The 24,850-nt window shown below is 36.7% G+C and overlaps 1 protein-coding gene across 1 annotated transcript in view; it reads left to right on the plus strand.

Annotated features, from left to right (window-relative positions):
• Positions 1-3,370: 3,370 nt before the first annotated feature.
• LOC140158964 (protein unc-13 homolog A-like) overlaps positions 3,371-24,850 on the plus strand; it is a 70,300-nt gene continuing 48,820 nt past the window's right edge. Inside the window, 3 exon segments of the mRNA XM_072182263.1 lie at positions 3,371-3,837; positions 5,667-6,360; positions 10,171-10,217. Coding sequence (XP_072038364.1) covers positions 3,497-3,837; positions 5,667-6,360; positions 10,171-10,217 — 1,082 coding nt within the window. The 5' untranslated portion in view covers positions 3,371-3,496.

Below are 24,850 nucleotides of genomic sequence, written 5' to 3' on the forward strand. Positions count from 1 at the left end.
AAAAGATCATCCATCAAGATAATTAATTATCCTGGAGGAGAAGTATAAAGTGTGTCAGACTTTCCAAAGGTTTAGATGAATGTTATCATGTATCTAGAGATACAAGAGAGGCTTTCAGGACCGAGATTCAAAACGTCTTATAGAATGAGCCCTGAATTCAATACCTATATCCCAGGATATGAGATGGCCATGCTGTAATTGTATATTTTTTTGTGGATGGCCTTTAGTCATTTTAGGTTCATATAAACATTTTTGTTCGGAAAAGTAGAACTTTTGTTGATTTGGAATTGAAGGGATGTATCACTCCTTGGCCTGACCACGCTGACCACAAATGTCTTTTGAAGTGTTTGGTGTACAATTAACATGATGGTGATTTGGTTTGGGGTTGTGTGATGAGGGGAGATACTTCCCAAACTGTTCCATTTGTTTGATAAATTTCATTCCCGCTTCAAAAATAAGTAAGCTATGTAAATAAATAACAAGTCTGTCACCTATATTCGCACGACTTCTGTGTTTCCCTTGATATTTAAACATGCTTTTTAGGTTATAGAGATATTGACAATAGCACGGTCTAGTTGCTAAAGGGGGCAAACAATGTCTTTGCTTTACATTAGAGGGTCGTTAAAAGCTTGCAGCTTTAGATCTCTAACTGTAGAGTGTCTGAATGAGGTCTGGTGCTTGTGAAGCCCAAAGCAACTTTGTTTCATGTTCCTTTGTATAGTTGCTATATGCTATATATTCAACATTTTATTAGCATATACCAGGCATATACCGTATGCAGGATTTCATTTGGGGGGGTGCTGATTTTGAAAAAGTGGACTTTTTTTCCAAGGGGGAGGGCAATTTTGTGAAAAGTGAACTTTCTTCTCAAAATTTGGACCTTTGTCCAAAAAAGCGTAAAAAACCTAGCAAATTCTGAAATTTTGGGACTCTTTGTATACTTTTCCAAATTTATGCTTTCACCCCTGCACCCCAGCGTGCACGGGCCTGGCATATACTCTAAATTTATAAAAGCAAGTGAATTATCACATTGACAAGTGTGGAGCTATTTACATTGCAAAAACAAGTCCACCAAGTTGCCTTTTTCATTCACAAAATTAATACTTCAATTTTTTATATTACAGTTAATTTTTTATTACCTCTGTGGTCTGTGCTGTGCGCCAACCATACACTAATGTAAACACAGAAGTGATAAACATTCACCCTGATTGGCTGATCAACAGTCTTGACAACCACTTCTACGAGATCGCTGATCACCAGCGCATACCCGGACCATGGAAGTAATAAAATATTTACTGTAGTAGAAAAAGTTCTTTTCAGAGATCAAAAAAACACTCAGATATATTTCAATTCCTATCAGTAATCTTGATCACTGTAGTGTTTCTAGATGTTTATAGAATAATCAAATCTATCTGGTCTTGGTGATGTCACCAAACGCCGTTTACTTATGAGTTGGTCATAAATTTGATCTACAATCCTGAAAAAAAAAATAGTTGGCACAATTGTACTAAACTTGTACTGAAATACATCATGCTTTATCAAAATTGGATAGGCTAGTGAAACATTCATTCAACTGTATGTGAAGCACAGACTCCCCTTAGCTTGTATCTTACCCTTCCCCACTCTCCATCTTTTAATACATTGACCTGCCGATAATGTTCAACATTGAATTGGGGAAGCGGGGGCAGAGATACACCAAGAGACAACCAAAGTGTGCCAACCTGTTATTCCATGATTTTAGTCTGTAAGCCCCCCTTGTCCAGCTTCTATTTTTGTTTTTAAATAAATTGTCATTGTTTTGTCTCTGGTTATGGCCACATTCACATTCAGAACTGCCCATTCAAATTACAGCAATATTTCTGTCAATATTAATATTTGATTATGATGATTGTGGTCATCATTTCTGAAACCTTACAGCAAGTAAGTATACAAACAAATAAATAATATCAACAATATACGCAGACAGAGGAGAAGACTGCCTAATATATTAATGTACAACATTCTTGGTTCCATCAATTTGTAATCAATCATAATGTGATAGTATATGGAGGTATTACATGTCTTCTTTATGTTTTTACCAGTGGGTCATTTTGCCTTAAAGGCAGCTATTACTCACAATAGCTGCCTCTAGGCAATTATACAATAATAAAGTGCACGCCTTTCAAAATCTATAATTTGCAGTTCTTGGAGCTGCTTTTAGATAAGTAATACAAATGTGACAAATGTAAATAATTTCAAGACCAATTAAGAGAGACAAATAAATAGTTTTTGTGCATTTGGCAATTTTTTAAAGGATAAATTGCTACAAAGTAGCCATTGTGACTAGAACCATTTTTATACTTTTATGGCGGCCTGTCCCATACTTGTATGTGTAATAAACACACACTACTGTTATCATAAATCATCAACTTTGCCGTTCACAGATGCTACAAGGATAATTCTCTATATAACAGATACTGCAAATGATAATTTTTTATTATATACGTTAAGGACTGGCTGCAGTGAATTACTATAATTGTTTCATTGAGGAAAACTAAAACATTTATCTTATTGATCTGGTAGGGTTTTGAATGTAATAGGTGAATGTACTGCCCTGTAGGTGGACAGGGCAGTCAAATGCACAGCAGTAGGCTAAAGCTTTCGTCATACAGTGTCAACAAAGTAGGGTGAAGAATTTTGACCCCAAAAAATGTCAAATGTTGTACTTTTGACTTTTTACGTTTGTATTTGCAATGGACACATGAATTGTATTCCAGTACTGACAAACATACCTAATTTTGGGTTTGTGGTTCTTGAGGTACATCCTTCTCAATTTGGAAAAAATGTTTTGGAATGGACCAATTTTCACGTGTTAAAATCCATATCCGCTTGGACTAGCACAGTTTGTATATATATACAAATTTTGCATTGGGTTCACTTGTAAGGTGAGTTCCATTAGCAGGGGATATATTACCTTATAAACATCTGTTATACGCATTTGATATAGCTTATGTCTGAACATCATAATGAGTGCTACAACTTTCATCGTAACCTAATCATTTTTGCATATATGTCATCTATATACCAACCATATACCAAAGAATAACGTGTTAAGTGTTGTTGTATATTATCAGCTACCACCTACTGATTGGCACCATTATGTAGAACTTTGTTTAACGATGATGCACAGATTTTAGCGGTGGTGGTGGTGGACACACCTCGGGTCAGTTAACAATTTGGGATCAACAACACTTTTGAAATAAAAACATATCATTTGATGGATATATTTATATGTTGCACATGGAAAACTTGTCTAATTTAATGCTATAATGTTATTTGTTACGACAGCGCTACTATGACGAATATCATGGTGGACCGGATTATCACGACGGTGAATTAATCGAAGACGAATACGACAGAGACGATTATCCACCGGATGGACCTAACGATAGGGGGCTTTATCACCGTGGAGATTCGTACAGCGATATAGATTCAGAAGGACGATATCACGAAAGAGATGAATATTACGACGAATACTGATCACGATGGATATGCCCGAGATGATGATCTCCGGCGTGAATCTAGCCTTGATATGGTGGATAGTACCGGCAATAGTTTAGATAGAGGAACCAGTTTAGAAACTGGGAATAGCCTAGATAGAGGTACTAGTCTTGAGAGAGGAGACTCTTATCCAGAAGCTAGTGACCAGGAGTCACTTACGAGTGTTGAAAGAGTTGATAATTCTGCTTATGTATTCGGAAAAGTGACCAAAAGTCAAGTTTCTGCTGTTGTTAATCAAGATAGCCTTAGTGGACCAGGGACAGACGCCGGAACAGACCAGAGTAGAGGATCACAAACGTAAGTCATCAAATTTGTGTACGTCCGATGATTTACTTGTTGGCTATTACATGTGTCTCTTTTTTCATAATACAGAGATGCAGCTTTTCAGGTTTTAGCCTGAATGCAGGTTTTTCTATTTATTTTCAGTTCATTTTGTGACTTTTTGGCCTGCATTCACATGCTTTTTCAGGTTTTTCTCACCATTTTTAGGTTTTTTGAGTGAAACTGAGTGGCATCTCTGATGATAGCTAGGAATAAATACCAGACTCATCTCAAGTGGAGGTCACTTCAAATCATCCCCAAGTCACATGGTTTTGGAATGCTCAAAGCTTGTGCGAAATTGAAACCTAATGTGGAATGCGGGTTTTTTATTGTTTTTTTTAATTCTTTGTTTTTATGTGTCAGTACAGGATTTTGGACAAGCATTTTGTGCAAAAAGTATCAATGTTGCAAGTGTTGGAATAGTAGATGAATAAAGTCACTGCCACAAACTATTATTCTTCTCTTTTATTATTTTTGTGTCCATAATTTGGGAAAAAATCGAAACTTTACTAACGCATTTAGCAGCTTCAAGACCCAGGATTTAATTAAGATGGCCTAACAGCATGTGCCAGAACGCTGTAAAATTGTGATACAGAATGCAATAATAGTAATACACCCCTTTGTCAAGTCAAGCTACAATGATCATTACCAGAACCAGTTGTGCACTTTTAGATGTCTTTTGCATTTTATATGAGGGATTTATAAAGATGCTCAATAACAATTCTTTACCCCAGAGTCTTCAAAAATATTTGTATGAGTATGAGTATGCGACACATGGACTTTGGAATGTTGGCAACCCATCAATCTAACTTTTTCTTATCTTACAACATTAAACATTTCGTTCTTAAAGAGGAAGCCCTGGTAGAGCAGTTCTTCTGGAGTGAACCAAACATGCTTGGTTATCAAATTAATCAGTGGCAATGTTATCTCTGAATTTGACAGGTTCTAATTGATGTTTTAATATTATTGCATCAATTAGCACCTGACAAATTTGGATATAATCGTGTCACTGATTTATTTGATAACCAGGCAGGTTTGGTTCACCCCAGAAGAACTGCTCTGGCGGGGCTTCCACTTCAAGATTAGAATTAGCATATGTTCCATAGTAACGAGATGGGGCTGGGTTTCTGGCGCATACTTTACTTCAATATAAAAGTGTTGATACAGCCAAAAGAGACCCCTTATTGGCAAAAAACATTCAGGGCCATGTATGCTCAAAATTGGACTATTTTCCAACATTTTTATTGACACAGATGCATAGAAATTTTATATTTGAGTGACATGTCCTGGGCTGGAGTTGACATGAGCAGTGAAAGACTAACCACCACACAAGTAGAATAGACAATGGTCTGGAGTTTAAATCAGTATTTAAAATGAAGCTAAAGTGTTCTCAAATTTTGCTGCAAAACAATGGAAAAAGAGCACTTTCAGACTCACAGCTCAAACATTTACCACCAAAACAAAAATTGATAACATTGATATGTCAGTCAGTGAATTTGCCACCCATACTGAGTGGAAGCCCATCAGAGCAGTTCTTCTGGGGTGAACCAAACCTGCCTAGTTATCAAATTAATCAGTGACAAGATTATATCCAATTTTGTCAGGTGCTAATTGATGCAATAATATTAATTGTTAAAACATCAATTAGAACCTGTCAAATTCAGAGATAACCTTGTCACTGATTAATATGATAACCAGACAGATTTGGTTCACCCCAGAAGAACTGCTCTACCGGGGTTTCCTCTTTAAGTAATTTCAAATTAAATGATTAATACTAGCTTTTATCTATTGATTTTGTATTATAGACCTCAAAGTACCTTATCATCACCTAGAATGAGTAGAAGCAATCTTCATCAACCAGATTCAGTGGAGAGTGCCCAGTATGATCCTGACGATCAATACCGACAAGATGAGCCTCCTTATCGAGATTACAGGGCACCCTATCCGGCAAATGGTGCGCCGTATCCCGAGGACAATGCCCGCGACGCCGATGATCGGGGCGAATATGCAGACAATAGGGCACAATATCCTGACGATCAACCTCCCTTTCCTGATGATGGGCCTCTGTATCATGATGAAGAGGAGCCATATCCTGATGAGAGACAGGAATTTCCTGATGATGATCAACACCGGTATACCGATGATGGTGGCCCGTATTCAGAAGAAGGTGGTTACCATGAGGATAATATAAGAGAGCCTTACCCTGATGATCCGGGACGATATTCAGAGGATAATGAATTTCGTGATGATGAACCTCCTTATACAGATGAGGAGGAAAGGGACCAATTTGATGACAAGTTTCCTAATAGGGATTCATATCCTGAGGATATAGAAGAATATCCTGAGGATAGGGACAAATTTCCTGATACATATCCTGAGGATTCCAGAGGTGAATATTCTACCGATCAGGAACGAGATGATGCAGACCCACCCTATATGACGCCTGCAAGAGCAAGATGGCTAAATGCATACCACCGAGTAAGGCAGCAAATTGAAGAGGTAAAGCAAAGGCAAAAAACAGGGTTCTCACAGAGCGGGCAAAAGTCATGGGATTTTTAAAAAACTGGCAAAAAAGGTAATGGAATTTTGAATTTGATTATGGAGATTATAAAGAAAAGTCAAAAGCAAAGAAGGGTTTGATTTTGGTTGTGGACAATTTGTGGGATTCTTTTTCAAGAGAAAGGAAAAAATGCAAACTTTGTACATGTATTTGAAATATAAAAAAGTGAAAAAAGTAGGAAAAACCTGTTCTTAATATTAAAATTTGGGAGGTTCAAAAAGGAGTAACTGGCAGTTTATTTTATATAAATACCCCTTTCTGTTGGTTTTGAATTTTGTAATTAGATCATTTAAAAGCCATGCACAATTTTGGAATGTTAACATCAAAAGTCTGTGGGAACCCTGGAAAACAATACCTTGCACCTCAAGGCATGCACTTTAGAAGTTCTGAATGTTGCACTGATATTATGTGTAATGCAAGCAACACTGCAGCCTTGGAGCATATGGATATATTCATTTTCATTTATTCACTGTTTGTAAGTAATGTGTACCAAATGAACTCGCTTTGTGGAGATGCATTCTCCAAACAGATTTGGGTTCTCCAAAGGGGTTCTCCAAAGAGATTGGACTTTTTGTGCCTGAATGTTGCTTATGGAGGGCAAAGTAGCATATTTGCCAATTATTTTACTATGTGCCCAGTCGAAGTTTGATTTGGTATGTGCACAAACTTTTGTAATACTCAAGCTTGCTGTCCCAAGTGAAGACTCTGGTTAACCATAGCATTACATTTGAGGCTGTGCCAAGTCTGGACTCTGGTTAATCATAGCGTTACATTTGAGGCTGTGCCAAGTCTGGACTCTGGTTAATCATAGCGTTACATTTGAGGCTGTGCCAAGTCTGGACTCTGGTTAATCATAGCGTTACATTTGGGGCTGTGCTGAGTCTGGACTCTGGTTAATCATAGCGTTACATTTGAGGCTGTCCCAAGTCTGGACACTGGTTAATCATAGCGTTACATTTGAGGCTGTCCCGAGTCTGGACTCTGGTTAATCATAGCATTACATTTGAGGCTGTCCCGAGTCTGGACTCTGGTTAACCATAGCATTACATTTGAGGCTGTCCCAAGTGAAGACTCTGGTTAATCATAGCGTTACATTTGAGGCTGTCCCAAGTGAAGACTCTGGTTAATCATAGCGTTACATTTGAGGCTGTCCCGAGTCTGGACTCTGGTTAACCATAGCATTACATTTGAGGCTGTGCCAAGTCTGGACTCTGGTTAATCATAGCGTTACATTTGAGGCTGTGCCAAGTCTGGACTCTGGTTAATCATAGCGTTACATTTGAGGCTGTGCCAAGTCTGGACTCTGGTTAATCATAGCGTTACATTTGGGGCTGTGCTGAGTCTGGACTCTGGTTAATCATAGCGTTACATTTGAGGCTGTCCCAAGTCTGGACACTGGTTAATCATAGCGTTACATTTGGGGCTGTCTCGAGTCTGGACTCTGGTTAATCATAGCGTTACATTTGAGGCTGTCCCGAGTCTGGACTCTGGTTAATCATAGCGTTATATTTGGGGCTGTCCCAAGTCTGGACTCTGGTTAATCATAGTGTTACATTTGGGGCTGTCCCGAGTCTGGACTCTGGTTAATCATAGCGTTATATTTGGGGCTGTCCCAAGTCTGGACTCTGGTTAACCATAGCATTACATCAGAGGCTGTGCCGAGTCTGGACTCTGGTTAAACATAGCATTACATTTGGGGCTGTGCTGAGTCTGGACTCTGGTTAATCATAACGTTACAAATTTTTACTATCCTGAGTCTAATCTCTTTCAAAATTTCATTTCTGCTATACATCAGCCAAGTCTTGTCATCCTGCATGTGCACTTGTCTGGTCTTCATGCCTTTGTCTAATTCTTATCTTATTATCTTGGTCTTATTTTCTTGTCTTCTTGTCTTCATGTCTTTTTCTTTTCTAAATATCCCATTTTTTGCATGTGTAGTATTGTGCTACAACTGTAAGTAATGTTTTTTCAAATCCAGACAAGAAAATGCACACGGTATAAATCAGTTACATCTATAGCAAAGGGCAGGGGAGCTGGGGCAGATCCGGCTTGTGGACCAATGAAAGTTGGCCCTTAAGCAGCTCTAAAATGTGTACATCCATATCAAAACAATGCACTTGTTAGCTGCTACATGTGTCTCATTTCAAATAATAGCTAGGAATAAATACCAGACTCAACTCAAGTGGAGGTTACTTCAAATCATCCCTAGTCACATGGTTTACAAATACAGAGAACATTCCTTAACCATGTCACTTGGGGATGATTTGAAGTGACCTCCACTTGAGATGAGTCTGTATTTATTCTAGCTATTATTTGAAATGAGACACATGTAGCAGCTGACAAGTGCATTGTTTTGATATGGATATACACAAATGTACAGTGAACATAGCAAAACAAGGGGTGTTCGGCTCTCAACCAGATCTCGAATATTTATTAGCTCTTTGTGGCCGGCAAACAAATATAACTGAGAATTCATGGCATAGTGTTTGTCGCGTGTATTACAGCGAGTGTATTAACCCTAAGCTACTTATTCTCAGTGATAAAATTTGGTGGAGAAATTCAGATATTTGTTACAAATAATCTGTTGGTATCGCTTTAATAAAGGTCCATGCTCCCAGTGTGTTTTGTAGCTATACCATATTTTGCCTGTTTTGCTTTGCTTTTCTGATAAGCATGAATGAGCACATCATATTTATTGCAAAATTTATTGCCACACCTGCTCTAGTCTCGAAACAACAATGTTTTTAAAACAGATTTATGTCTGATGATGTAGACTCAGATTTCATGTTGGTGATACCTATGGCAGATGTAGGGTCTATATTAAAATTAACATGAATCAGTTTGGAATTATTATTAAAAAATATTTTATAAGCTTTTGGTAATCTGTTTGCTGAGAGCAACAGACAATATACATTTATCATATTTTGGTCCATTATATTATTCATGAAAATTGGGCTATTCCATTTAAAATCCACAGGTGGAAGATTTTCGAAATATCTTCGACAGGGGAGTAGGAATTTCAAATGGAATTAGCACATTAACAAACTCTATTTGAAACTCACTCTCCCTTTGTGGAAGATTCAGGTTGAATCTTTCTCAGGGGGTGTATGAAATTCAAAGGGAGCTGCCAAATGCGTTCATTCTATTTGAAATTCATATTCCCCATATAGAAGATATTTCCAACATCTTCCACAGGGGTAGTGTGGATTTTAAATGGAATAGCCCAATGGTGCAGGTAAAGAAAGGTTTCTGTGCATGTGTTTCAACATTACCAACAGTTATTCAGCATAATACTGTACCTGCATCACCCGTCGGGATCACCCGTCAACCGAGTTCATAGTAGAAACAGTACATTTTGTGTACTGTACTACAATGAATAAGGATATAATGAACACCACACATATTTATACTACAACTGATATCCAATATCCATTATCAGAAACAACCTCGAAAGTTAGATTAAAGTTTTATTAGAAACAACCTCGGAAGGTAGATTAAAGTTTTATTAGAAACAACCTCGGAAGGTAGATTAAAGTTACCACAAATCATTGCAAATAATTAGCAATCATATGTGTTTCTTCTAACCTATTACCCACTTTTATACATCACTCTTGATCACTATGCACCAGATCTTAGGTAGAAACACTCCTATTAGATTGCATCCACAATCTCCTCTTCAGTAGAAACACGCCTATAAAATCTTAACCTGGAGTAGTACTAAAATATGTTTTATTGATTGATTTTTACAGGGAAAATCAAGTTCCAGGAATCTCTGGAGTAATATATTAAATGGAGGGTAAGTATGTGAAGAATGAACTCTAAAAATCTCTTCAAATTTGCTATGCTATCTTTTCCTCCCAGATCTTTGATCTTTCACTTCACAGGTAGGGAGAAGACAATGTGGAGAAATGAAGTCAAGAAATTATAACGGTGTCCAGATTTTGAAATTAATGATAACGTTGATGCTTGGGATGAAATTTAGTATGACGGTGATGTAAATAATGATTATTGTATGGGTTGATATTATTTTGTTTGACATTTTGTATGTCAACTTTTTTTGAACAAACTTGTCGGACTGTCTGAATATGTGCAGCAGGTAAATTTGATGCGATTAAGTGAAACGAATCAGCTTTCATGAGAAGAGATCTTGATTTATATCCAAAACAATAATGCTATATTCTTTTGGTTCATATTGTTTAGGAGTATACTTAAGAGTAGTATTGCGTACCAGTCAAAGAAAATCAAAAATAGTTGGCAGACTTCAAAAAATGGAATTTCTTCTTACTTTATATCAGGATGCAACTTTGGTCAAAGTCTACAAAATCAAAATTATTTCATCACTGCACCTTCGTTACCATAGCAACGGCCAAAACATCAAAATGACAGGTTTTAGACTATTTCGGCACTTTTACAAGGCTAAAAAAATAACAAGTTTCAGGATTCACCATATGAAGGGAAAATAGAGGTAAACCTTGAGAGTTCCATGACATAATTGGCAACATCTAAGCTTTCTAAAAATACAGTTGTTTTAACAAACAGTCTGTCCTACTTGGGATATTCCATTGTTTCAAATAGGGGTGTTTTTCTTAATTTTTGACTTTCTGAAATATAGCAATATTCAATGAGCTGTAACCCCCAAAGTGGTGCTTTTTATATGTTATATTTTTCAGTGTGGCTGGACTAGATAGTACTGTACCCAAATAAATAAAAAAAAAGTTTTGGTAATTTTAATATAGGCAAACAGTGTTGCCATAAAGATAGGTATTTTTCCATAAAATAAGAGTTAGACCAGGTTAAAAATGTTACCACACATGAAAGGAAACATTCTCACATAGTTTTTCTGGACCAGTTTTTCATGAGCAACAAGAATTTATTGAGGTAAAAATAAAAACCATGTGTCCTGAGAACTTCCTGTGAGGGCGCTTTATTCAAAATGGCTGCCAAAATCCAATGTAAAGCTACTATGCGTTTAAAAAGGTCGCATAAAAGATAAAAGTGACTAGATATCGGATTTGTATTGATGAAAGTAATGTACAACTATGTCAAGGTATTAATAGAATGGTACCAACAGATCACAGTTGGGAACGCTTTTCAAAATGGCCGCCAAAATCCAATGAAAAGCATATATATGGTTAAAATAGTCACTTATGAGGTATGATTGCAGTGGCGTAACGTCATAGGGGCACGGGGTTACATGGCCCCCAATCGATCTGAATTTTAAAAATCCCAAAAACGGACTGCCACCCATATTGGTTGGTGCCCCCCCTCCCATAACTGGTGCTACGCCACTGTATGATTGACCAGATTTTGGTTAAGCATTGATAGCAGTAATGTAAATATAAATATATGTCAAGATATTAATAGGAAGGTGCCAGGAGGTCACAGCTGAGGGCACTTTTCAAAATGTCGGACCAACATAGTACACTGTTAAACTTAAAATAGTCACTTAAAAAGAGGTATAATTGACCAGATCTTGAATTAATATTGATCCCAGTACAGTAAAATTAAGTCAATGTAATAATAGGAAGATACCGGGGTCACAGTTGAGGTTGCCTTTCAAAATGGCCACCAAAAAAGAGCGCGTGATATCAGCCACAAAGCCACAGATAAAAGTGTTAAGAAAGAAAGTTGTCTTTGATAAGAGAATGTAATAGTTGTCTTTGATGAATCATTCAATAGTTGTCTTTGATCATTGTCACCTCTAAGCAAGTGTTTCAGAGTGATATATAGCGAGCTACAGAGTGCTATATAGCGAGTCAAGATGGCTAATATGATCACCAAATCTCCAAAATGACCACCAGAGAATTGTCCCTATGTATTGACAAAGGGCAGGATATTTACTTCATACTCTTCTTGGTTTCACTGAATTCTTTTATTGTGTGTTTATCTTGAGATCACTCACATCGATATCACTACATTAAGAAAATTATTCTTCATTATCTAGCCTATCTGAAATCAAAGCGGCATATAGGTCATATATATCTTCTTTTGTGAAAACGTTGCATTCTCTGAAAAGAAAATAGCTGCACTTTGAGTCTGCTAAAACCTTTTCCTTCTTTGACACCAATAGACTGCTTTGCTCTCGATGTTGGTAAAGAAACTGTTGAAATCACAAGACAACTGTGATTACCTGGCGATAACATTGGATGTCATTATTGTCATACCTCTTGTTTTTCTCTCAACATACTTGATGCTTTATGTCAAGGAAAAATGCAACAATGATCAATTGTCTTGCATATAGGCCTACTGGCAAAAAAAATGTTTAAAGCGAAATCCTCATACATGACTGGTAGGTGTAAATGTCCTGACTAAAGCCATCGGGTCAACGCGCACATGCAATGCCAGTTGCCTCTGCTGTAACTTCAAGAAGCAAAGTTACAAGCATTTGATTAGACGAAAATCCAGTTTTAAAAGTGACACACTGGCCTATTCAAAACAACACGAACTAGACATCTGGTTTGAGAGTGGTAAATAGCTAATTTGTGTGTGCCTTTGATTTAAAAGAAAAGGAACAAAAGAAAACTGAAACAAAAGAGCTGACAAAAAATACAAGTTATGAAAAGTACAGACCAGTAAAAACTGAAATAAAGATTGCTTTTAAATTAAAGCTTCATTGAAGAAACTGTGTAGTCTCTTTGTTGCGCTTGTTGGAATCTTTTTGCACCTTTTTTGTAACTTTTCTTCTTGAGGTCACATTGTATTCAATGTGGTGTCATAATGTGCAGGATTAGATAGTGCATCTATTACAAAAACAAATTTACCCCAATATGGTTAAGTTTTGAAATTGTGCTTATTTTTCCAAGTGTAAGGATCCGGGGGGGGGGGCACTCAACTTTAGAAGTGACGTGTATGTGCCTACCGGGGTTGCGAAGTAGGGGCCTATCGGTAACAAAGCGTTATTTTAAAAAAGGGGTCATTGGGTACAAACAAAATAACAAAGGGGGTCATTGGGTATAATATTTTGGAAAAAAAACGGGGTCATTGAGTATAAGATTTCAAAAATGGGTCATCGGGTAGAAATTTTTGAAAAGAATGGAGCAAAATTTTGAAAGTTTCGGCAAAATTTTGAAAAAATGGAGCATAATTTGAAAGTTTTGACATTATTTTGTTGCATTTTGATGATGTTCTTCTAGAAAAAAGGGGGTCATTGGGTAGCCGCAACCAAAAAAGGGGGTCATTGGGTAGCCGCAACTAAAAAAGGGGGGTCATCGGGTATGACTTTTAAAAAAAGGGGGTCATCGGGTATTAGTCGACTTCAAAAGAGGGGGCCTATTGACGGGCAGATACCGTCGCTTCCAAAGTTGAGTGGCCCCGGGTAAGGATACTTTCTTGGCGCAGTATATTTAGTTAATATGTTGCCCTTCGTGAACATAATTATAGGGACAATAAATTATTCCTGTGGACATTTTAGTGGTCATCTTGACTTGGTGACTCGTTCTTTTGCACCCTCAAAACGATAACTTAGAGGTGACAATGATTGAAGACTACGATTACATCAAAGACAACTATTTCAATGTTTCAAATATTTTTTTCAATAACATTATCTGAGGCTTTGTGGCTGATTATACTGTAATTGGATAAATATTAATCCAAATTCAGATCAATTATGCCTCTTAAGTGACGGTGTACCATATATATATATAAGCTTTTCATTGGATTTGGCAGCCATTTTGAAAAGCGTCCTCAACTGTGACCTCCTGGTACCTTCCTATTGAAAACTTAGTTTAGCGTTACATTACTGTCATCAATACTTAAACCAAAATCTGGTCAATTATACCTCATATTATTGACTATGGTAACCGTATAATGCTTTTCTTTTAATTTTGGCGGCCATTTTGAAAAGCGTCCCCAACTGCGACCTCCTGGTACCTTCTTATTAATATACCGACTTATTTATACATTACTTTCATAAATACAAATCCATAATCTAATAAATTCTATCTTTTATCCACCTATTTTAAGAGCATAATTGCTTTTCATTGGATTTTGGCAGCCATTTTGAAAAAAGCGCCCTCACAGGAAAGTTTTCAGGATACAGGATTTTTACCTTATACATTCTTGTTCCTTATTTTCTCCTTTCATGTCTGGGACCTAGCTCATTTTTAACCTGGTCTATTTGGCCGTTTTTCAGCATAGCTGTATGATAGGTAATGAGCAACAGCTTCACTGACAGACGTTTTTTCTGGCAACACTGTCATTAAAATATTATCAAATCGTGTCTCACTTTACGGTGTATTGATGCCAATTTCTTTTGGTACATTATCAACCCTAATCAGGATTTTCAGTGAAAGTAAATGCTCAAAATCCCTATTTTTCCACACTACCTTATAATGAAAACAAACCAAAAAGTGCAAAGTTTCTGGCAACACTGCTCTCCAGTACAACAATTATCAGAACTTTTTTTTTCTACAGATAGGTAGACCAATACCTTATCTACCTACCCTGCAAAAAATAATTTTAAAAAAGCACCACTTTGGGGGTTACGTCATTTTTAAAAAGATAATTTTTTTCTTTTTTTAATTAATGAAAAACACCCCTATTTTAGAAAATGGTATCTACCATATTGAAATAATTAATTGTTATGTTTACTTCATTTTTGGAAAGGACAAGGATGGATACTTCATTGTATGGGAGAAGATTATTTTAATTCACGTTCTTCATACAGAAATATGACCTAATATTTAAGCATTTTTCCAGTTGTGAAAAGGGTAAAAATAGTGAAAATTGGGTCAATTCATATTTTGGCCGTTACCATGGTAACCATAGATGAAGAGGTAAAATTTTAACCAAATTTATACATGTTGACTCAATGTCTAACCATGTGCAATGTATAAAGAAAATCGATTTTTTGAAGTCTGCCACCACATCTTTGATTTTTATACACAAGGTCTCTTAATTGTTTAGAAGTATACTTTAACTTTTCATATTTCATTAACTATTGACTCAATTTTACAGCAAATGTATAATGCTAATACAAGTATATTGTGCAGAGAAGTGGGAATCGAATATTCAACGGCTCACCTGCAGAAAGACATCTCACCAAAATCTTTTACTGTTAACTCTTGACAAGAGCGTATTTTAAGCATACATCGCATATTTACTGCTTTGAAATGCAGTTGTCTCTGATTGGCTGTTGAGGCGACATGCTGTTGCCGAACTCTGCGACGTACACGTTGTTAGCTCTGACTTTGCAATATTGTGGTAGTACACGCTCTTGAAAGGCTAACAATAATTTGGTATAGCTGCTGTATATGATTGCTTGTGATATATCATGCACACTACATATCTTGTATTGGAGTGCCTGAGACTGAGTGAATGTATGATGCAGAAGAGAACTTGTGCAATGCCATTGGCAATTGTACATGCAGCAGCTAATGGAGATAGGTCTTTGTGTCGCTGAGCCGTCTGTATCGTCCACATTAGACTCATTTTACTTAATGGCATGACAAATGCAATATCTGATATGTGAGGGTGAAAATCAGTGTTTTTAAGGCTCAGTGAGATCTTAGTCACCTGAATTTAGTAATGGCAATCACTGTGAACCTACCAGAGCTCTTAAAGGTCAAGTATCATTCATATTTATATAAATACATCACTTAAGTTTGGGTAGGTGATATTTTTGGATAACATTATTGCCTGTTCAAATTTTTATCCGTAGTAGGTGACTTCAGGCGAGTTATGGGTGTGAAACAACATCTCGTCCACTGATTTTCACCCTTACAAGGTTTTGCTTCCTATCAGACTAGGTGTCAAATGGGCTATTCTGGTTGAAATCCACACACCCATAGGGAGTGTGAATTTCAAATGGGGTTACCTGTATGGGTGACTCCATTTGAAATCTACACACCCAGTGTGGAAGATTCAGGTTATGTCTTCCATAGAGGGTGTAGGGGTTTTAACTGGAATAGCCCAACCATGTGGCTTGATATTCAACTTGCAAATATTCTGAACATATTTGAAATGTCAAGATACCATTAGGTACTTAAGTAGACACATAAACATAGTTTATAGCTTACTAGTAGATGATATTAATAATTTAGGATTATATTAAACATTTTAAAAGGTAACTTTGTGTATAATATGTATGTATGACATCACACAGCAATGCCAATAACAGCATACACAAGATCATACTGACTGCCATTTGGAATTTGAAACACAACGACAGGTAACCGTATGACAGAGTGACTTTGGAATGTCCTATACACACCCATAGTTTCAATCGCAGGCCAGTTCACCGATCGCATGGTCATCTCAAAACGAGGTTCAACCCGCAAAGTGCAGTTCTATCCACAAAGTATGTGTTCTGTGTGCATACGCCTATCAAGCGCATGCTCTAATTATCATGTATGCTTTGCAAAAGCCTTCTGGCAGGTTTCTAGAAAAGCACAAGAACAAAAACGCACATTTTGCGCATGCATTTACAGGGAGAACCTCGTTTTATAGCAAGATGGTGGATCCATGCAAAGGGCGAATACTCAAACCAACATATAAATACTCATCTTCAAATTTTTGTATATCAATCAATCATTAGCAATTTTCTGCAATTTCCAGCTCTTTTGATAAAATATGAAGAAATAATGTTATTTATCAGGGAATGGTAAGTGGGCACAGGTATAGAAAATCAAAAGTTGCATCATTTTTATTTCAAGAATAAGAGACTTGTGTTTATTCCAAAGTAAATGTCTTTGATACTGTGTGCCATCGAAAGCCTATGAAAATTACTAAATAGTTTACCATTCTGTATTGCACAACTAGAGAATTAAATTCCTGAAATGCAGGTAAAATATACAAAATAAATGATATTTTCTGTTCACTTTTATTATTGAAGAGATTCATCAGGAATACAATATTCAGATTTCAAAGTTTTTCTTAGTAAAATTCCAATAAAAAACACCTAGATTTAAGCGCAAATTAGTAGGTATGCTTTCGGAGCTTAAGAAAGAGAAAAAGATCACTGAGGAGCAATATAAAGATTTATACCCAACAACAGAAAACATCCCCCGGGTATACGCTACTCCAAAAATTCTTAAGCTGAATGTGCCGCTCTGTCCAATAGTGGATTACACGGGGTCTATCAGATATTCAACGGTACAGGCATTAGCGGACATCCTGTCCCCCCTTGTAGGAAATACCCCTCAGCATGTAAAAAATTCGCAAGATCTTGTTGAAGAAATGACTGAGATTTACAGTGAGGAAGATGAAGTGTTCATATCACAATTAGTGGGTTTTTAGCGGGTTCGCCGTCGGACAAGTTTTCGTCAGGAGTAACTCTGACTTCTTCAGGACAAAGTACCTAAGAATGAGACATGTAGACCGCCCCTTGTCTACTGATGACTTTGAAAAGAGTCGTTCACTGAAGACTGCCCCTTGTCAACAGAGAACAAGCAGATCTCGCCTATCTGCTAATATAAAGGTTTTGGTGGCTCAGAAAAGAGCCGTTTGCTGAAGACTGCAAAGCTTGACAGTTCTAAACTTGTCCGACGGTGAACCCGCTAAAAACCCACTAATTGTTATGAATTCCCGTCGTAAAAGCCTATCCCACAATTTGTTCATATCACATGACGTTGTATCACTATTTACTAACGCTCCCATCCCCAAAGCGCTTGAAATTGTGAGACAGAGATTAACTGATGATAAAACCCTTGTGTCACGCTCTAACCTCTTGGTTGATGACATTATGAATTTGCTTGAGTACATCCTGACTACTATATCTATATGACATATCGGGATCAGTTGTACAGCCAAAAATTTGGGGCGGCTATGGTCAGCCCAGTTTCCCCAATTATCGCTAACATTGTCATGGAACACTTAGAACAGATAGCATTAGTAATGGCTCCCATTAACGGCAATCTTAAGTTCACTTATGAAACGGAGGAAAGCGGGTCTATACCATTTCTGGACACCCTTATATTGCGTAAGCCAGACGGCAGTGTCAAACTTCTGGTTTACAGAAAAGCGACGCACACAGATCAGTATCTGAACTTCAATTCTGCCCAACCATTACATCAAAAACTAGCAGTTGTGAGGACTTTATTGGACAGAAAAGACAAAATTGTAACTGAACAGGAGGTCAAGAAAATAGAGGAAGACCACATAAGGAAAGCGCTTAACACATGTGGCTACCCCAACTGGTCGATTGATAAGGTTAAAAAACAGCAACCCAAGAAAAAGACCACCAATAAGACATCTGAGAACAAAACTAGGGCCAATGTTACGCTCCCCTATATTAAGGGGATTACGGAGCGTGTTCAACAAATCTTATGCACCCACAACATCGTGTCATCAGTTAAACCTCACACTAGTTTAAGACGGCTTTTAGTTTATCCTAAGGGCAAGGTAGCTACGGACGACAAAACTGGCGTCATTTAAGAAATTCCTTGCCACAATTGCCAAAAAACTTATGTAGGTGAAACGGGCCGCCGGTTCGGTACTCGAAAAAAAGAGCACAGAGTTGAATCCGAAAAAATGATGGCTCAAAACTTCACCAGAGTAACACGTAAGGACTCTCAGTCAATTGAAATGAAATCATCAATTGCCGAACATGCCAGTAAAGAAAATCATATCATAAACTGGGACAAAAAATCCTTGCTATGGATGACACCAGAAACACCAGATGGATAAGGGAGTCAATCTGGATTCGGAGAAAATCACAGACAAGTATGAAAGAGAACCTAATGAACGGCGACTTGGGGGCCTACAAACTGAGTCACGTTTATGACCAATTGATTCAGAGAGTGTCATCATCTTCCGATGATTTTATACCATCCATCAAAGGATCGATTGGCATACACCATTGATAAAGGCAACAGACTGGATTGCCGAAACTGTCTGGAAAATGTGAGTTTTTTATTGGAATTTTACTAAGAATAACTTTGAAATTTGTTCACTTTTATGTATCTTGCTTTTTATTATTAACAAGGACACACATCTATATATGACAGAAATAGGCGACTCTTTACCAATTTTGTTGATTGAAATTGAATATTTATTTCTATAAAAATGTATAAATGGGGATGCCTGGTTTCAGGGTGTGCTATTAGGATATTTCAAAAGTCACTGTCATAAAAATTTGCAAGGGTTGGTAATTAGTATAATACCTGGTAATACAATGTAGAATATGAGCAGCATGACTGGATGTTATTCTGTCTTGGGTTTGGACATGAGATCCGAGTCTTGCAGTGAAATAATATCCAGTCATACTATTATTTTACTCATATGTATATGTTAAATTAGTATAGCAGATGCTAGTATCATAGATATAATACAATATATGGGGTAGTGGTTGATAAGATTATTTGATGGGCTAATTTGAGGTTTTTAAATACGAATGTATTGTATGGAAATTACTATTGGAGCAATATTATGATCAGTTCTAAAATAACAGGTCATGTAACATTCTTGTTGATACCAGTGAGTGGTTATGAATTGGGAGATATCACAAGTACAGTTTATTCAGCTTAGAATTTGTAAGTTTTTTAGCGAGTTCGCCATTGGACAAGTTTGGAACGATCAGTTCCAACCTTGTCTGATGGTGAACCCACTAAAAACTAAACTACTAATTGTTATGAGCTCCCCATTGTTAAAGCCTATCCCACAATCAGCTTAAAATTGCTGATAGTTTGGTTTTTGTTACTGCGTGCATCAACAAAGTTCCAACTTGCACTCACATAAGTTCCCATAAGCGTGAGCCTTTACAAAGTAAAAAGGGCCTGATAATTTATTCCTGTTTTAGAACTGTTCTAAGTATTATCCATTGTTACAAGAGAAAATGTGGTACATGAATACGCTTCAGTTTAGCTGAAGCGTCCAAAATTCGACATGCTTTGTAAAATTTGATGCACCTATATACCCAATTTTGAACAATTATGGAATTTTTTTCAACTTGGTTTAACTGTTTAAAACTTCAGATTTTTTCCTGTTTTTTTTGCAACATTTAACCTAAATTTCATCCAACTATTGCACAACTTGACCATATTTACTCATATGTTCTCTTGTGACATAAGGTGTATTAATTAGACCTGTAGGTCATGGGCTACACAACATGATATTAGATGACTCGGTGGATGATCTCTATCAGTTGCAAATTAGAAGTGCAATAGTGCAGGGAATTAAGTGCTGTTTCCAGGTTTTTTTGTTTTCCCCCCCTTATTTATCCTGGGTGAATCATTCAATGTTAGACACTGTTCTCCCATAATGCCCAGGATGTACAGACAACCAGGCATTACCGGATCAGAATTGGTGGTGAGGTCTTTGTCATTCATTTCATCTGCCCAACAATCAGGAAGCAGATAGTAAATTTTTGATATTTGCCTCCACCAGGAACCTCTTTCATGAAGATCACAGACCTTAACCATTTGGTCACACTGCTCTCCAGTGAGATTAAGAATCTTTAGTGCTGTAATTCATGTACAGTAAAACTCAATTCAAGTCTGCAACACTATAGTAATGCCAGACTCAAAGGCATAAATATGGCAAATATAGTGCCATCAAATTTGAATGATCTTATTGCCATATTTTCCCATTGCTTTTTAGACAATACATTGATAACCTTTTTTTAATTGATTTGGCAAGAAGTTACATGAATACCATCTGCAGCCTCAGGTTCATTATTGTGACAGGTAACCCATTTTACAAATATTTTTATGACTCTCCCTTTTTTCTCTATATTGATTTAGGCTTTCAATGGAATAAAACACAGGGAATTCTATTATTTTAATACCTAGCTTCTGGTGATTCAGCGTTTTATTGCAGCGTACTAACATTTTATCTTGCGGAAATTGGTGGTTTTATTAAATTTACACCTCACACAAATAGACTTTTAACAAATATAAGAGTAGATCCAGAGCTAAGGGATCTTTGAAGCTAACAGTGAGAATTTGAAATGAATGACCACAACATGACTGGATGCAGCGAACAAGTGTAATTACACAGACATCGAAAATGGCACACTGCTTATTTATTTGAAATCCTCACTATAGTTTAATCAGCTCGTAATCGGCGGAAATTGTTCGGCTTTTACCACTACACCGAAATATAGAACCATGTTATTGTGTGTGGTTAAGAAAGTAGACCAAGTATGGGACTTGAATAAATGATTTGTGATGCTTTTGGCAATACAATTCTCGAAATAAAATAAATTGATGTTAATCTGCGATGTTATAAGCCCGGGGGGTACTCAAGTTTGGTTTAGGTAGGGAAGTGCCGCTGAGATTTTGGAAGTAGACCCATAAATATACCAATTTTTCAAGAAATTTGGACCCATTGATATACCAAAAGTCAAAATTTTCGGCCAAATTTACCCAAAATTGTCTTAGTTTTTACAAATTTTTCCAAAATTTTGGGAAAATTTTGGCTAGATTAAGGAAAAATTGGGCTGTTTTCCGAAAAAATTGAGAAAATTTTGAAAAAAGGCCCCATTCATATACCAAAATAGGCTTTGAAAAGGGGGTCATTGATATACCAGAAGGCTGAAAATGCTACCCATGTTTGCGGCACGTCCCCGTATGGTCATTTGTACTGAGTACCCCCCCTCCGGGGTTATAAGGCCCACCGATTGCGAGCTGATCAAACTATAGCTAATTATAATATTGGAACTCTGTCATTTTTGAATGTGGCTTATGGAGAGAAAAAGCATCAGACTGTTTCATCATGCATCTGACAGGCCTACAATAATTTACATCTCCATACATGATATTCCAATATGGCAGATTTCCAATAGTGGTATGTAAAGTATGCTTTCTCCCCATCTATTTCTATGGATTCTGTAGATTCAAAGATTTTCAGTGCAAACTTGGGGCATTAGAAAAAGAGATTGAATCATGGATCATCTTTGTATTAGGTGATATTTGATTAACATAAAGTACAGAGTTCAGCTCTTTAATTCAATTGCATCAACATGTACTGAAGAATTTTGATCTTGATACTATGGTTTAGGTTCTTGTTACATATAATCAGACATCTTACATACTCTGAACAAAGATCACAAATTTTAAGCCTGGTGATTATATGTACAAGATCAAGTGTCTCATGTTTCTATCACTGTGAACCCTAGGATGAACATTATCTTAGTAACTGGCTTATGAATCAGAAACATGATAATGTTGAAGTCGGGTGGTACTAGGTGGAGGAGCTTCTAATTAGTACATCAGAGCAGATATATTACCCTTCCCAGAATCCTTTGCAACATGATGCATCCCCTTAATTCATAAATGACGATCCCATTACATTGTACAGGTTTCCTTCGTTTTCATTTTGAGAATAGACTGGCTAAAACATGGGACGATAATCAAGAAATAAACACATTTTGCAAGATTTGGAGTGCTCTGTTCATTGAGGTACATTTCGTCACTATTGACCCATATTGCACTTCATAGCAAATCAGTACAGAAAGTTGAAATGGAAGAAATGCATTATGGGAAGTGTAAGATATCCGCTCTGGATTTACATGCCTACAGAAGAGTAGACTTTCTAGATAATATCCAACTGATCCTGGTGATTTAATGGCTTTTTCAAATGCAACAGCTCCTGAAAAATCTGTGCCCTGGTCATTTGGATAAGACATGCTTTAATTACAAAAACCACAACACCCGGTTTTATGATAAATATAGATCGGGTTAACAACCAGACATAATCCTATGGTGGAAGTTCAATTCATTTTTGGTACTTAATTCATTTTTAACCTTGGAATTTGAAAAAAATATTTTAACATTATATTATTAATATTTTTTTCATGTTAAATTTTTTTTAAATTCATTTATACTGGGATGAAGATAAGCATTTGTATGTTTTTAGATCTGTTTTAAAATTATTTTGTTTTAACCCCCTGAGCACTACCTGCCGATATAACATTACCTCTGATTGGTCAATTACATGATATCTATACTTTAATCACCAATCAGAATGGAGCTTTGCAAATAATTCACCCCATTTTTTTTATGTGGTGAAATTATTCTAACAATGTTGCTGATTGGCCCAATTGATAATGAAAACTTCTTTTTGGCCAATCGGCAGGTAGTTCTCATGGGGTTAAGTTAATGGTATCTATAATATCCATTACTAATATATAAAGCACTTGCATACAAAGGTAAGTTTATATCGCACATGATTGCCCAATAATTATAACATGATGATCACATGGATGTCACATGACCTGTAAATACCATCAACTTACCAGAGAGTAAACTGGACTAATTCCATTGGTACCCGTATTTCATCCCAGTACCCAGGTCACCATGGTAACGACAAAGAATGAGTCCAGTGATGATGATGATATTGAGTCGGATCAATTCAGTGAAAATGAGGTTACGAGTATTAAGACACGGCCTCGTGTTAAGACCACCAGACGACTATCCCTGGTAAAATTCACCCCTTGTGCAGATAGAATTTTTACATACTAGTGTAGACATGAAGGTGCAGTTCTTGAAAAGAAAAGGATATATGTATGTTTTCATTTTTGACCCTCAATTCATTGTAGCTTGAATCACTTTCAACTTTGACTCCACAGCAAAAAAAAGTGCAAAAGTTTTATAGACAAGGTTCCACAAACTTTTTTAGAAAATATTTGGGTCCATGGATGAAAGAGACAATAGGCTGTGTCCTAGCAGTCAAAGTCTCAGCATCACCCGTTAATGAGGGGCGATTGTTCCATGATATGCAACAGATGAAACTGCTACACACGTACCACATATTTTTGTGGTATTTCGCGTAAACGCAAAGACACACAAAGGTCTATCATGTATACATGAAGGCACGCAACGCTGGCGTGATTGTAAGACATGGCATAATCGAATGATCGGCCCTCATGAATATGCAAGAATTGACAGCATATAATGCATGGGGGCTTTGACTGTTAATACATCTGTAGTAGTCTGTGTCATGCAGCATTTACATGATGCAACATAACTCAGTAATTGGCATGAAATTAAGGGGGTACTACACCCTGTGGCCAATTTTGTGCATATTTTTTTCATTTTTCTCAAAAATTATAGAGCATTGGTGACAAGAAAGATATGCATATTATAGGAGCAAGGACTACAACTACTGCACTGAAAATTTAGCAACTCAAGGCAAGCAGTTATTGATTTATTGATCAAATATTGGGTTTCCCTCATTTTCGACTGTAACTGAAATAAAATTTCCAGTGCAGTAGTTGTAGTCTTTGCCCCTATAATGTACATATCCAATGCCCTATAATTTTTGAGAAAAATGCAAAAATAGGCACAAAATTAGGCAGGGGTGTAGTACCCCCTTAAATCTTTAGTTGTTTAAAGCGTGTCTTTATCACAAAGCTGTTATTTTGTTACAAAACTGATTAATCAAAAACCAACAAACTAATATTATTTGATCATTGAATAGTAAAACGATGAGTAAAATGTGGTATATAAAAAATTGCTATAAGCTGACGTTGTCATACTTGCGTATACAACC

Source organism: Amphiura filiformis, chromosome 8 (genome assembly GCF_039555335.1).
Source record: "Amphiura filiformis chromosome 8, Afil_fr2py, whole genome shotgun sequence".
In the NCBI taxonomy this organism is placed as follows: Eukaryota; Metazoa; Echinodermata; class Ophiuroidea; order Amphilepidida; family Amphiuridae; genus Amphiura; species Amphiura filiformis.